The sequence below is a fragment of the Diuraphis noxia genome, unplaced genomic scaffold, assembly GCF_037042655.1.
Source record: "Diuraphis noxia isolate RWA-SAM2 unplaced genomic scaffold, SU_Dnox_SAM2 contig0002, whole genome shotgun sequence".
Classification (NCBI taxonomy): domain Eukaryota; kingdom Metazoa; phylum Arthropoda; class Insecta; order Hemiptera; family Aphididae; genus Diuraphis; species Diuraphis noxia.
The window spans coordinates 30,562,974-30,579,113 of NW_028301712.1; the positions used below are offsets into that span (position 1 = coordinate 30,562,974).

A 16,140-nucleotide genomic window follows, 5' to 3' on the forward strand; every position below is an offset into this window, starting at 1 on the left:
TTTGATATGTCATAACAATATTTTTGAGTATATACATAAATGTATAAAATGCTTTAAAGTCAGAAAAAAGAACTGTCAAGATTCAATAATACAAGTTTAGTAAATTGATTTTTTTAGGATATTTTAGACAATTTCATGCTGTATAATATATTATACACCTACTACTAGTAGGCTACTAGGGAATCATGGGGTTGAAAAACAACTTTTATAATTCGAAAGTGCATAAATTGTAACCACAAGTACAAACGTTGCGATAACACTATCCGATGCAAACTTGGGACGTTTAATTAAAAACCCCCCTTTTTTTAATAACAAATATTCCTGAACTTTATCAGAATCCGTAAAACCGGAGTTAGACCCATCAGTCAACGTGCCCGGTGAATATTAATTGAAAATCGGCAACAATAATCGAACAGAATTCATTATAATTGATTAACGACCATTTTTTTTTTTTTTTTACCAAGAAATTTCTTGAAAAATATTTTTGTAAGTATTTTTTTGTAGATATTTTTCATAACCAATAGGAGCGTCCTACCTGTTGGGCACGGTTCATTAAATGTCGTAAATATAGATTTTACGGTTTTCGGTCGGTACGCAACAGCAGAATAGGGTTTGATGGAGAGGAATTGAATTCTCATTTGCATATTGTGCAATGGAGGAAAAATGTATATAGGTACCTACTGGTTTCATATTTTCTACGTATAGAACGTACACCGATTTTTCCTCCGCTCGTGTATTGATTAAAACCTAGGTCCATAATCCCTATGCCAGTTTGAATGTCTTGTCGACGTACATAATAATCCGATTATGTTATTATTATTATATTGTAGTTATACAAGGCAAACTTCAGTGTATGCACGATATTATTTAATCCGATATTCGATAAGCCCATGGCTGTGTGATATCTGACACGTTCTTTTCATTGGGTCACTAGCAGTTATAATATTCTAGATGCCTTTCGAGTATAACATTCATTTCCAGCTGCTATAGAAACATTTTACATAGATAAAGTCATATCGTTAATATTGATACGTATTAACTACCAGCTACTTGGACAAAGCAGTATTTTAAATTCCTAAATGTATACAAATAATATTTGCATCAATACACACTTCTGATTTGTTTAAAATAATTCATTCTGAAAATATAATAGCCTTATAATAATAAATGCATCATATTAGATTACATTTGTTGTATATTATGATATAAATCGGTTAAATACACGTTGGGATAAAATTCAAAATTAACTCATTCTGATTTGAACTGGTTTTGAACTATACACTATTTTATATAAGTACATGGAAAAAAAACATTAGTTTACGTAGCAATCTTTTTTTATTTTATCCTTATTATTCACGTGAAATTATTTTATATGAACGTAAAACTGAAATATAATGATTTTTCGTCATAACAAACATATTGTTAAATAATCCATTTATCAAATGACATAATATTAATATCTACCGTTTACGTGTGTGTAAACGGTAATAAATGCGCCCATTATGGTTGGTGTCATTCATAATCGGACCACTTAAAAAAAAAAATTAACGTGCAGAGCCGTGAATGAATAACTTCCTCATCTGGAACGTCAATAAGCCTAGCGAGCGTGTATATTATGCTGTTCGTTTTAAAATCTAAATACATGCGCAGTAAGGAAGAAATACTACAAAGGCTTTTAAATCGTAAGTGATGCGAGTGGCCTCGTTTACTAAATTTCTCAAATATAGACCAAGTAGCTAAGATTAAAATATATACAATGAGTAGTACCTACGGTTTGACAAGCATAGTCATTTTTATGCTTTTATCATATTAAAGTAGTAGGTAGATATCTATATACGTTTAAAAGAATATATATGTATAGTGATTGGTAATCGAACCATCGTAAAACAATTAACGAAAGACTTGACTTATATTTACTGATTAGTATACTGATGTTCAATATTTTGATAAATTAGGTTTTTTTAATTTAATAACAATGTAGTATAGTTTATATCCTAAGAAACACATAGATTTAAATTTTGAATTGTTTTGCCATGGAAATAATAATTTTCTCTTTAAATATTTTATCGATTATAGGTAACTCTATTTGACCTCCTACTATAAATTATACTATGTATTTTTAATATTTAAGTCTGTTCTTCAGCTAAGGAATTTTTATTTTCAGTGCATGCAATAATAAGGCGTAAGTCACTACCACGCTACGCATTTTGTTATTTTTCTTTATATAATATTTATATGAAACAAAGAAACTAGCGACATTAAATATACATTTATTTAGTATACCTAGTCGAGAACCACGGGTTCGCTAAAAAAAAATATCCCACAAAAGCAACAACTAACAAGAGAAACAAAAATAAACCAAAGGAATGAACAGATCGTCGGGACAGTGTGCGTGTGTAATTGTGACATATTGTTCGTGACAATGTGCAATTTACGTAAAATTTAGGGGAGAAGATGTTTGGATATTCATAAAGTAAACATCACAACAAGCGAATAAAATTACAAACGTATAAACGCTCGCGTAGTTACATATTATGGGAAAAACGCACGGCAACACGATTTTAAGCCACATGTGCACACCTACATTATATTATTATATTGGTGCAAAATCATACATCCGAAAACAAGAGATACAAAACAGTGTATAGTGCAACGCACACGTCGACGGGTAACGAAATCTATTCATAGGGCCGAAAATTAATTACTACATTCTCGTGTTGGTCTTCGGCTGTACAAACACCGTCTGATTGTATCATCAATCATCCCTCCCCTGCCAACTTACCCCCCCCCCCCCACTCCCGGACGTGAGTATGTCGAGAAGAAAACACTCGTGTTTGGTCCGTTGACAAGAACGTCTCTCGCGTGTGCACCTGACAGGTGGTTATCAAAATATTTGTGTTAATGGACTTTTTATACACACGCACGCCGCCGCAAACGCGTATAATATAATAACATTATATTATATCCATAAGCATGTTATCCTCCACAAGTGGTTAAAGTAGGTTCGAGCCTGACTTGACAGGATTGAACCTCAATACCGTACCTAATATATATATATATAGGTTTCCTACCTACACTGCTTGTAAATCGTCATAGATGGAAAGTATTAAATTAGTATTGTGTTGTCACGTGATAGTGTTCAGAATTTGTTTCCGTTTCTGTTTGTTTTTTTTTTTTTTAAATAAAAACAGTATTTTAACGATCATCACACGGACGTCGTTAATGTCACGGACACCGGAAGAAAACTGACAAGGGCTGCGCACACGGGCCCCCGGAGTGTAGCTTACACGCCGATGAGTGGGCTTGGTCAATAAAAATACACCTGATAGGTACACGTACCGCGTTACCGCACCGAAAACAATAAAACTCTTCCGTAATCCGTGTAATTTAATGTAATATATTGAATAGCTTATCGTTTGACAGTTATCTTTTAAAATGTTATGTCAAATGGCTCCCGAGATTTCGTGCGCACATTTATTGACTGATTACAGAGCCTAAATCTTGGTGTATACATATTTAACATATTAATATAATATTGTAAATTGTATTATAAACCACTACAAACGTATTTAACGTTTTCGTAAAAAAAGAAAAGAAAAATCAAAGAATATAGACGCACTGTGTTAAAATAGTATAATTCAGATTTGAGATACAAGAAACGATATTGTATCTGAGATAATACCCATCACTGATTTACAATGATAATTAGGTAGGTATTAAATTAGTTCGGTTGTATGCATAATATTGTAATATACATGGCGTCTTACAAGAGTAGGTGTATTGAAAAGCAATAAAATATTTGTTAATGTACCTAATGCGTAAAACTAAACTAATATCGAACGTTTTACGAACTAATTAAGATGGAACTATTTTATTTGTTTTACAAGTAAAACAAGATTTTATGACCAACTATACGAATTGAACAAAGAATTTTATTGAACGTTAAACATTTAAAATGCGTACTTATAAAAGTATAATTTAAATATTCACATATTTTATTATTGTCCAATAATATTAACTTTCATATAATTTGCATTATAATAATGTCTACCTACTGATATAACGGCTAAAAATAGAGAATTACCAACAAACTCAATACTTGCATACTATATTACTTTGTGAAATCGTATTCAAAATCTTTAAGATTTGGAATACTTGTTTGACAATTAGTAATTACTATACAAACGTACAAAAGACAAAACTATAAAATCTAAAGATATAAAACAGTTTAGTGATATGTATATTTGTAAACGTAACATACGAGAATATTTATGGTATTTTATGTGCATACCTATACTGCTATTATTATACGAAATTATTAAAAAAACTTTTGTGGTTTCTGATATTTTGAAGTGATTTTTTTATATATAACTATATTTGTATTATATCCTATGTATTATGTTCGTTGACTACCAACGAACATTTATTTATTTATTTTTAATTCTGAACATAAACCGATTTAGTATTGTTGTCATTAGATATAAAACGTAAGTACCTACCTATATATTATACTAATATGGTGAATATAACAATTCAAAAATACTAATGCTATACACATATATGCGGAGGTGGTCCACAATTCCGAACACAGAAGGGGGTCGAAAACCCACGTATCAACATCTCTCTAGACAGTATTTTTATCACTGGGTTATAAACAAAATTTAAATAAAATATACGTGTTTCTGCAATATTGAAAAAATATCCAATGCAATCGAAGAAATTCCGGACAAAATATACACACAGACCACCCAGCAAAAGCTGTACACTCCAATTGTCACGAACCTTCCCATATTGTTTGCGATCGAAATGGAGACGGATTAGGGTTTGCGATTCGCTTCACATTATTAACCGACCGACCGTAAACATACCCTTGCCCCTTCGAATGTAAATCATCTTTAAAATATTTCTTTTAATTTACGTATCTTACTAAGTATATTCTCTTTTCGTTACGATAAATACAAAAACTATAATAATGGGTACAACCAGTATATTATTATCATGCTGTAAGTGCTAATTATTAGATTTCCAAAGACAGAGTGTAAATATATATATTTATTTATATATGTGTAACAATAAAAAGCGAGCACATTGTGCAAATTGGTATTTGGACGTTGTCGGTTTATTGTATAGTACTTATTAACAATATTTACTCAGTGATTGAGTGGTGCTAGACGCATTGTTACCATGAACTGTATTCATAATTCATCTCCCTTGAAGATGGTATTAAAATTATCTCGTGCGGCTAAATTGATTCGGGAGATTCCACGGAACCAATTTTTGTTCAGTAGTGCCAGATAGCCATATATATTATATACATAAGTATAACTCGTATAAAACATACAAGCTGCACATCATGACCGCTGGGAATATAATATGGCCCTCTTTTGCATTTCCATTTGTATGCCATTTATTATTTTTTTTCAGTTGGGAAAATATGTAACCTACACACAAAGGTCGCGTGGGGGATCGGAAAACAATGAGAGCAATGCCTGATTCAAAGAGCGCGGGTTACCCTTTGTTTCTAACATGGCTACCTTTTTCCAAGTACTTATTTTTTCAAAATTTATTTTTTATATTTCAAGGGTGCTAAAATTCTAAATGGAGTGACAGTTATCTACGAGGGTAAAAGGTTCGGTCAAACAAGCCATCACGGACAAACAAAAAAGGGAAATATTATATGCACATCGCATTTCTTAAACCGGATTCGACATATTTTTTCGACCAATAGAACAGTTAAAACTGGCGGCTTGTTTATTATAATTAGGTTTCATAAATATTTTCTTGGTATGATACTAAAATAAGTAATTGAGTGATTATGGTCAATGATGTAAATAGTTGTTTAATCAAAATCCTTATATTATTTTAACATCCAAATCATATTCCAAATTATTACACCTTTGAGTTGGGCAAGTAATTTATTTAAAATTAAATTACGAAAATAATAACATTTTATGCTAGTAATTAAAAACAAAACAAAAAAGACTCCACGGAAAAAATGTCTTAATTTGCATATTCAATTCAACACATGTTTGACGCACAATGTAAATAACAAAAATCGAACGTACAAAACGTTAACTAAATAATAATAATAATAGTAACAAAAGATACATGAATGTTGTGAATGTTGTTTTATCAAATTTAATCATTGAAAACAGCTTATTGATTTATGTGTGTAGTACAGGGTAATATCATACGGCACTAATATGATGCATTAAAATGTAATTTCCTTCCTCTTTGAGACTACATTAATCGTACATCGAACTTTGTTAAATACTTTATCGATACGTTACTCGGCGACATATTTCAAAATTATTATATTCTTGGTCTACATTAATCAGCTACTAATCTCAAAAATTAATGTTTTGTCATACGCTTGTAATAAACGACGTCCCGAGTTGTGCGATTAAATTTAATTCATGGACATATATTTATATATATGTCATATGTATATATAATAAACATATACATTTGTGTATAATAAATATATATATATATAATATGTATGTTCTACGAATATAATGTACTATTTTATCACCCTTTTTGATAATAATAATTACACAGAAGCTTAAGCCGGGTCTTAGCTGGCCGTCGCTGTGGGTGTGTATGTGTGCGAGTTTTTTTTACATTCATCGTATCACGGACACCCAGATTACCCTAAGCGTTCCAATGTCCACATCATCACGTACGGACCGTAAAACGCGCCACGCACAATAAACAATTCGGTGGACCATTCGCGCCCGGCCATATATTAATGCATCCTCAGACATCGAGCTTCGTTCAAATTATCCCTCGACATATTTTGTAATATACCTGAAAGCCCCTTCAACATACAACTGAAATTCGTGATTACCATAAACGCGTGATTAAGTGTTTGGGAATGAATACTGCAGCAACAGAATATCTACCTATATGGGTTCACATGTTATTATTTATGCCACGGCACATTTTATTATTATTATAGTTGTCCGAATGAAAAAAAAAAATTCCGTAGTTAAAATATTTTGGGTTTGACTTTTATCGATACCACAAATTAATTTTATTTTTATAATTTATTGTCATAATAAAAATTACACAATTTTCAATTAAAAACATAATGAACTATAATCGATTGTTATTTTTTTTTTAGCGAAAAATTGTTTTCCACTATAAATAAACGGTTTCTTGCACTAAAAATGTGTTTAAAAAGAAGAGTGAAAAATAATAAAACTATAAAATATTACATTTTTATAACATCAAATACCTAAGTTTTATCTTTACAATAAAATAATAATTGTTCGAAGTCATTGATTATTATGCTTAGTTTTCGGCATGGTCCTTTACTCAGAATACTAAATATTAGTAAATGTAAGTTTTTTTTTTTTAAATACCTATTACAATCTGTAAATCAATTCAATAACAATACACAGGCTTGTATCGATGCATATATAATAAGATTATCATTGTAAAAATATCTGGTGTATTGACACAATTTAATAAATAAATAAATAAATAAAAAATATATAATAAAATCCAAAGTAAAAAAAGATATAATAATAACGTTATCTTGTTGAAAAGCAATGTCATAATTAAGTATTATGTAGAAAATAATATTCTGAAAAAATAAATGTTTTTCAAGGTATAAGTTGAGTGTATGACTATATTTTTTTTACGCTTTAACCTGATATAAAATCAAGTCTTGTTTGTAATGTAAATTGCCGCTGAAATCATATTCGTTATCCCAAATGCAATCTGCGCATAAATATTATATACACATTTGGGACCACGTTACGATTTTATCAAAGGTAACTACATATCGTTACAATTACCCTCGGTGTGTGAGCATGTTAATTTGAATAAATAAATGACAAACGAAAATGGGGTGCAGTGTACGTTGAAGTCTATACGAAAATATTGAAATAATGATAATAATAAATAAATACCAACACACAAATACAGATTATATTATGTAAGAAAAAAACTCAGAGATAGATGGGTAAATTGATTTTTGCGGTCTAAAGTCCAGGTAAAACGCATGCAATTGACCAGTAGTTCATCAACGAACCATTATTAAGCAGTGTTAAAAGGAGATTTAAAAATTACCATGAACATTTTATCTGACAAGTTATCTAAAGAGTTTTGAATTAAATTTCATAAAATACATATTAGAATCAATTATTCACAATGAAATAATTATAATTGAATGTATTATGTAATTTTATAATAATTACATTACAATTATTACTACGGAAGTGTCCATGCAGTTTATGATATCGTACACAAGTCCATCGTATAAATTAAAAATAATATAAATTAAATTTTATACTTCCTCTTATGGTTTTTAAGGAGTTTTATAATATAAATATTATACTAAGAGCAACTATAGTAATCGTACACATATGCACAGTTAGTGCTATGAAATAAATATAATATTTTAATGTATTATGCCCAACACATAATATTATATTATTATGTATTAAAAAAGGTACTCAATATTTGTGTTCATATAAAATAACAAAAGAAAATCAGTATTTATAAATAACTGTAACTAATGGCCTTTGTCACCGATGTTTATGAGAACAATAAAAAAATAAAAAATTATTGAACTTATTGTGTTGATAGCTTGACAAAAAATTATAGACATGTTTTTGAATATAATAATGTGTAATTTATTAAATTCATAATTATCATTAGCTATGTGATATATTGATCATTGATTTATTTGTTGTTTAATATTTAAATTTAATTTAAAAATACTACAGCCATACAGGTAAATAGAACTTCAAAAAAACCTTTTTTTTTTTTTAACAAAAAACGCATTTCGGTTCAATGCACTTTATAGATTTCTATATGCTTCACCCTCCACGGAAAATGAAATTTTAACAAAAACAGATTTCGACCATACTCAACTTATAATAGGGAAATCAGCGATCTGCGCACCAACTATATAATATTCTGTTATCCGTACTAAGACTAACAATTATTCTTTTAATACACACATAATAATAATAAACGTACAAATATTTGCCATTTACTTTCGAGATAACTTGCCTTCGTTTCTTATTGGTATTTCTATGAACTGCAGTACATAAATAAAAAGAAAAAAGTTGCTATTGAGAAATAATAATATACAAGCTTCATGTCGTGGTAACTATATATACACGAATACTCATAAATTGTCTTGACTAAAGATGTTACGATGAGATACACACGCACTGAGGACGTGACGACATTGCTTCTAGATAAGAAGTGGTCACGACCAAAAGGGTATAAAAATTCACTGTTTTCCAAAATAATAATATAAAAAACTGACATTCCAAGGGGCGATACACATTTGTTTTTAACCACCAGCTGTAAGTCGTCTGCTAACGGCCGAATCCACTCACGACAGCCGTTTTATTTTAATAGGACTTTTAACCGTTCTATTCTGGTGATATATTATATCATATGTATATACGATGACGAATATTATATCGTAAAAAACAAATCTCCACAGTGATCGTTACAGGGCTGCTGTGTGTATTTAAAAAATGGTTTTCTATTCGTGTGCCAACAGAGGGGTTTCTTGTCATATCAATCATAATACACGGACATTGGCTCTTATCCAGTCAAAAAGTGTTCACACTAGTTACTTGAAGAACCATTTTTATTAATACTTAATAGTTCCTTCAATTTAATGCATACATCGCATACACCGCTGTACAAAACCTTGTGGACATCTTAGTTTACCTATATATCTATACACTTCATAAAATATGTGTTTAATAATTATACATTATAAATTATAATCATACTTCACCCATTATAACGTTTATTTTAGTGTTTGGAAAAGATCTGCAACTTGTATAATACAATATTCTAAATAAAATAAATAACTAAAACCGTGTTATTTATTAGGTTTCAAACGGTAAAGACGAGTTACTGCAGGATTTTATTCATTGGACAAAAATACAAATTATTCTTAGACATTAAAAATCAAAATTATGAACAATTTCACAATACCTAGGCAGAATATTTATTTATTTTTTAATTGCTCCACTGCGCACTTCTTTCGTCGAGCCGGATAATTTTATGAATAATTCTGAGAGAAAAGTATTTTTCTATTAAACGTAATAATTTACACAGGCTTAGTTATTTTCCTAACTGTTTTCTCTTTTCACTTCATCTAACCGATATACCTACTGTTAACTAAGATAACGGATCAACGAATTTGGGTTTGGATAATTCATTTTCTATTACAGAAAAGGTTTAAAATCTAGTTTAATTTTAAATGGAATTTAAATACATTTGTTAGAACCTATTGTTGTTTTTTAATTTAATATTTGAATTACAATGTTGAGACTATGAAATACATAAAATTGTATTTTATATAAATAATATTATGTAGGTGTTGTGATTATGATGACTGTGTGTTCTTTTCATGAGTTCAAGTGTAGAATTCGCGTCAATCTTATTTGTCTTTTAAAAGAACATGATGATCATGAAAAAATAAGGAAATAAAATTACATGTTAAAAAAAGCCGTGTCATTCTAGTAGTCAATCGAGTACAGCTCTAACTATTAAACATATAAAATAAAGATTACAACTAAGAACTTAAAGAACCTACGAAATTGTTTAATCACCTCAGTTTAATCACAATAGTATAGAAATTATGGATTTATAAATCATAAATAGTTTTTTATTCATTCTTTTATAATATAATATTATGTTTTTATACAGAAAGAATCATCACAGCTCTATTTTTGTTTTGATCAATGAGACCAACCACAGAAATAGTTTCTAAAAAAAGGGGGTCGATAACGAATATGTGATTGATGTGGCAAGTTGTAATTGAAATAAAAACCAGTTCTATCTAGGACTTACGTATGGGGTAGCGACTATTGAGGTCAACGGACGTTTGAAAACAAAAAGGGTTTGCCACTTATCTGTCATGGCCAGAGTTACATTATAGCTCTTTGGGGATGATGTTCATGTTTCATTCAAATCACTTCTGAAAATGATGTGGACTGAAATTATTTATAACAACGCGTACCAGACACCAGTATATTATATTATTCGAAAACCTCCTCACAAAAATGTCCAAATCAAATTTGTAATACTTTCTACCAAGTAGAGAAACGTTATCACAATATTATTGTCTATTGCAATTAGCAATAATACTGTTTATAATATCTATATTAAACTATACTACTAACACACGTCATTTGAGTTATTGCACTTACAGTCTTTCGATATCGGAGGGTAAGTTCTTGGGCACTTCGTCCAAACCTTTCCTGGAACAATCAGCCGTTGTCTGATCGCAGGAACACAACCACGGGCATCTAGAGTTGTCGGACAACAAATCGTTAAGGTCATCGCCCCGGACCCCGGGGTCCAGGGCCATTAACATCAAACACAAGACACTGGACACCTTCATGTCCACAAATCCTTATTAACTCGTGAAGAGAAAAAAACGGAACCGGTAAAAAATAATACTTATAATTCTAACAACCACGTCCGATCACACTGGCCTCGAAGGTCCTGGTCGCGTGGCGTTTAACCGCATCGTTATCTTCGCACTCGCCGAGCGTACTTAAATAATTATTACGAGTGTAACGCGTGCGTATAATATTATTATGTTTATAATAGATCGCGATCGAAGGGACGATGACGTACGTGGTTGCAGTACGCGTTATACACGGCGCGTCTCGCGTGGTGAACTGGACCATCGACGAACGGATGGGGTCGGCATGACCGGCGCACAACGACCTCTGACGGTGCATGGCCACAACCGCCGACGTCGTTTGAACGTAATAAAGGAGCATACTCGATTTCCTTGATCCTGCCAAACACGTTTTTTGTTTTCGTTTTCGTTTTTTTTTTTGTCTTTCTTTTAATTTTGTCACTGTGGCCCACGACTGTCGTCGTCTCCTGCACCGTCACGGATCATTTGAACGGAACTTTTGCTCGGACTAAAGAAAAAAAAAATATCTAATGGATAGATAAGTATGTTTTTACCGCCATGTCCCCCACGCATCTCCGCGTTCCGTTTTCCGTGGTCGGCTCGCATTCTAGATTGCATTTAATCAGATATGAAAAAATTAATAATAATAATATAATATAAAGACCTCCTTTCGATCTCTCTACACTCGCGGTACGTACAGCTGATATCAAACGATATTACTTTTGTAAATCATGTTTATGACATTAACTCTTGATCATAAATCATTACTTCAGTTTATTCCAACATTCGATATAATAACCACAAATTAATAAGTATAAGTTCTTTCTAAAATGCAATTATAATATCACAAATGGCGATATCAGCTCTATAGTTATGATAATGTACAAGTATATTTTGTTTCTTAAATAACAATAGTGTCGTACTTGTTGTCTACGCAAATTATTAAAATAAATACGTACATCAGTGGTGTATAATATTAAGTAGGTACCCGTGCAATAAATTTGCATTAGAAAGATAATTTTACCGATGACACAATACCGAGAGCGAACGTTGGTGGCATAATTAATGTATACTATTAATATAATAATCTTATAACAATGGCGTAGCGATATTGAGTATAGCAGTTTTAATTTATACGTAAAATTATGTTTAATATTTACTCCAAGTTAAATCCAATATGTACCATTAAATATTATAATCCATTGTGCGAAATAATGTCAATTCATACACTTTATTGCAATATAAAAACAACAAACGATACAACGATAGTGTTCATTTAAAGTAGCAGAGAAATGTCAGTCCTAATTTATTGAACTGCTTATATATAATACAATTTAATATTTTGCAGTCCTGCGCGTTTAAATCACTTTTAAATCATTGTTTTCTATATTATTATTACGTTGCAGCTTCAATAGCCTTTGTATAATTTTAATTGAACCGCGGGCGAGCATTGGAATGTTCTGCACCATGACTGCCTTAAGAGCACAATTATAACGGTACCTGCTATAACTCTCTATATATGTATATACCTAATTCTAATTGACTAATTGATGTTTTTTTATAAAGTATATTACATTATTATATATTATATAATTGAATTGAAAAAATGTAAAAACTACGAAAAGAATCATTTCATACTCGAATTCGAATTTTTTCAAATAAAATAAAATCGAAACCGGCACATATATGTATGGCGTGATTTTCGCATGAATAATATATTGAAGTACCTATACAAAAGAATCAAAAAAATAACAGTGGAAAAGTCAAAAGCATGAATTCAGAGGTTCGATCTCAAGATGTTCGATGTGTATGTATAGATTTTTGTTCCATTTTGAAACTATGCAGGATGAAAACATTCCGTAGTACCATTTCCATAATTTATACACAAATATATCAGCATTTTTACAAGATGCGCTCATATTTCCCTATATTTTTTTTCTCGCAAAGAAATATACGGTTTACCAAAAAACCTTTTTTGTTTGTTAAACATTATAATATTACCTACGTCCAAACGAATATTCAGAATAATGGAAGTTTGGTTAGAAATGGTCTAAATAGATACACTGCTCGCGCGTATACCCAACCAACAAATGTCATACTACAGCTGCTTCTCTTTATCATCACCAGTACATCTCTCCAGAAGCCTCATTAAAAAGTATACATATATATTCAAATATATTATATTATGTCTACAAATTATATTAAACAACTTCTGCTTTTTGAGACCCCTAGCTCGTTAGACTGTCTCGATAGTAATTTTTTTTTTTTGACACATAACATGTTTATAAATTCCTTTTAATAGGTATATATATACTCGTATATAGGTCCTACATTCGTCCTGTTACTGAAGAGATAAAAATATGAGCAAATTAATAAACGAATAAACTTGACGAACTTTATGTTTGATTATTTAAAACCTGTGATGGTTCTAATGACGACGTATTTCGTTTTAGACACAAATTGTTATTTTCCATTAAAAAAAAAAAAAATAATACACTTTGTATAAAATCTCTTAAAAATAAATTAAATGTATCTTTATTGCTCGGATCATAATCACACCAAACCAAAAACCACGCATGTCATTTCCAATTTTTTTCAATGTATGTATTATTTAAGTTATCTAATTGAAAATATTATACTGTACAATAACTAAGTAGGTAAACGAGTAGGCACTGAACGGATTTATATAATATTATATAGATATATTTTATAATGTAGGTAAGGTATGAATGTCAAACAGTGTATTTATGTCTTATAAAATTAATTGAGTAACAATACAATTATTATCATTTTTAATTATATTATTAATATATATAATGTGCTGTGTGTAGGCAGTATAGCACAACTTATTTGTACTAAGGAATTAATTTTCAAAGTTTTTGAAATTTAACTCGCATGCTGCTATAGGATATCGTGAAATCTTCTATTAAGTTTATTAATATCAAATTACAAAGATAATATAGAATTATTTCAAACTTGTTGCTTATTTTTTTTATAAAGTCGTGTTTGAAATTCCAAAAACAAGTGGATAAATGTTTTACTAGAAAATATGTTATCGTAGAATGTAATAACGACTGTAATGGTTGTAACTCGTTTAAAAATCATCCTGAGGTATGTTTAACCGCAAATCACAATTGATGAAATAAAGTACAGTACACCTATCAGTACTGTTAAGGCATGTTTATACACTTTCTCGAGAGACAGACGAGTGTTTAAATTATTCAAATAAATAAAGTAAGATGCATTTACGAATTACATTAATCTTATACTCGTTTTCAGTAATGGATATTGGATTGCATAATATGTATAACCATAATTCAACTATTTGCGACGTAAAAATCACGGTTTAATTTCCTATCACGTGATAAACAATATTATTTTATTTAATAATAAATAAAATATATATTACAAAACGATGGTTGTTTATTACAAACAACACTTCGGTCAGATTCTAAATCATTGACATCATAAAATATTTTCGTTGAAAATAAATTGAAATGTTCTGTCATATACCTAATACATGTATGTATTATTGATATACATACTATTAAATAAGTGTCATTGTGGTATTATGTTATTATACATGAATTTTATATTATAAGTAGTTAATAATTGGTATAGTTATTAGTATCTTATAGAATGCATATGTACAACTATTAAATTAAATTAAATATAATCGTTATTAGGATTATGTGCGTACCTAAAGTCAAAGTTTTTTTTACATTATTTAACATGTTTCGGATGGACTAAAAAATATATTACATACAATTTTCATAAATAAATATTACACAAATCCCATCATATAAATTTAAAATAACAATTAATAACTACACACATATATTATGTATTAATTATTAAATAAATTTGGTAATATAAATATTAGGTATATCACAATTAAAGTATATTAAACCAATTTGATAAAATGTTATGTCAAGTAACACAAATCAAGGATAAAAGTACATTAATTTATTCAACTTAAATCCTGATGAAAATTCGACACTTAAATTAAAATTAAATCTCAAGGGGGGTAATATAACTGAATTTAAACCAAGGAACGTGTCATTTTAGTATTCGTACTTGAGTAAATAATTAAAATTTTTTTATTTGCCTTTGTCCGACCTCCAAAATATACTATTGAAATTCAACACCGATAACTATATCAAACAATATAGGAACAAAGTCAAAATTTTTTTTATTAAAGAAGACACTTATCTAGTTTTTAATTACCTACGGTCTGGTTTTCAAGAAGTAATGCATCACTTTATACGTAAAAATATGTTATTTATATTAATTGTTACTTGTTTAACAATAAATTTCCCGGAATCGTATTTTTGTGTAACAAATTAAATAACAAATTCCAATTTTGTAATAATATGAACAAGTGGATGTTTATTATTATTCATTTATTAGTCAGCATTCAGTGGTATGCCATTTATGTTTAATAGTCACACTATTAAAATACATAGATGTTTAGTTTAATCATAGGTATCGTTGTTGTATACTTACATCACAAGTCACAATAAATATTTATGATGGCCGAACGACACGAATATTGTATTAAGAAACAATACGGACCATCACCTTCATTGAAGACATTAAAATTGATTTACTGTGCAGTTGCGATTCATTTTTCAGGAGGTTACCTAAGAATAATTAAATAGTATATGGTTTACGACAGTACGGAAGTCAAACTATAATCACCGTTCCTCCGATTGTAATTG

The 16,140-nt window shown here is 29.8% G+C and overlaps 1 protein-coding gene across 1 annotated transcript in view; it reads right to left on the reverse strand.

Moving 5' to 3' along the window:
- The window catches only part of sli (slit guidance ligand), a 140,828-nt gene extending 129,149 nt beyond the window's left edge, over positions 1-11,679 (reverse strand). The window contains exon 1 of the mRNA XM_015510611.2: positions 11,199-11,679. Coding sequence (XP_015366097.2) covers positions 11,199-11,392 — 194 coding nt within the window. The 5' untranslated portion in view covers positions 11,393-11,679. The remainder of the gene's footprint in view (positions 1-11,198) is intronic.
- Positions 11,680-16,140: the final 4,461 nt, after the last annotated feature.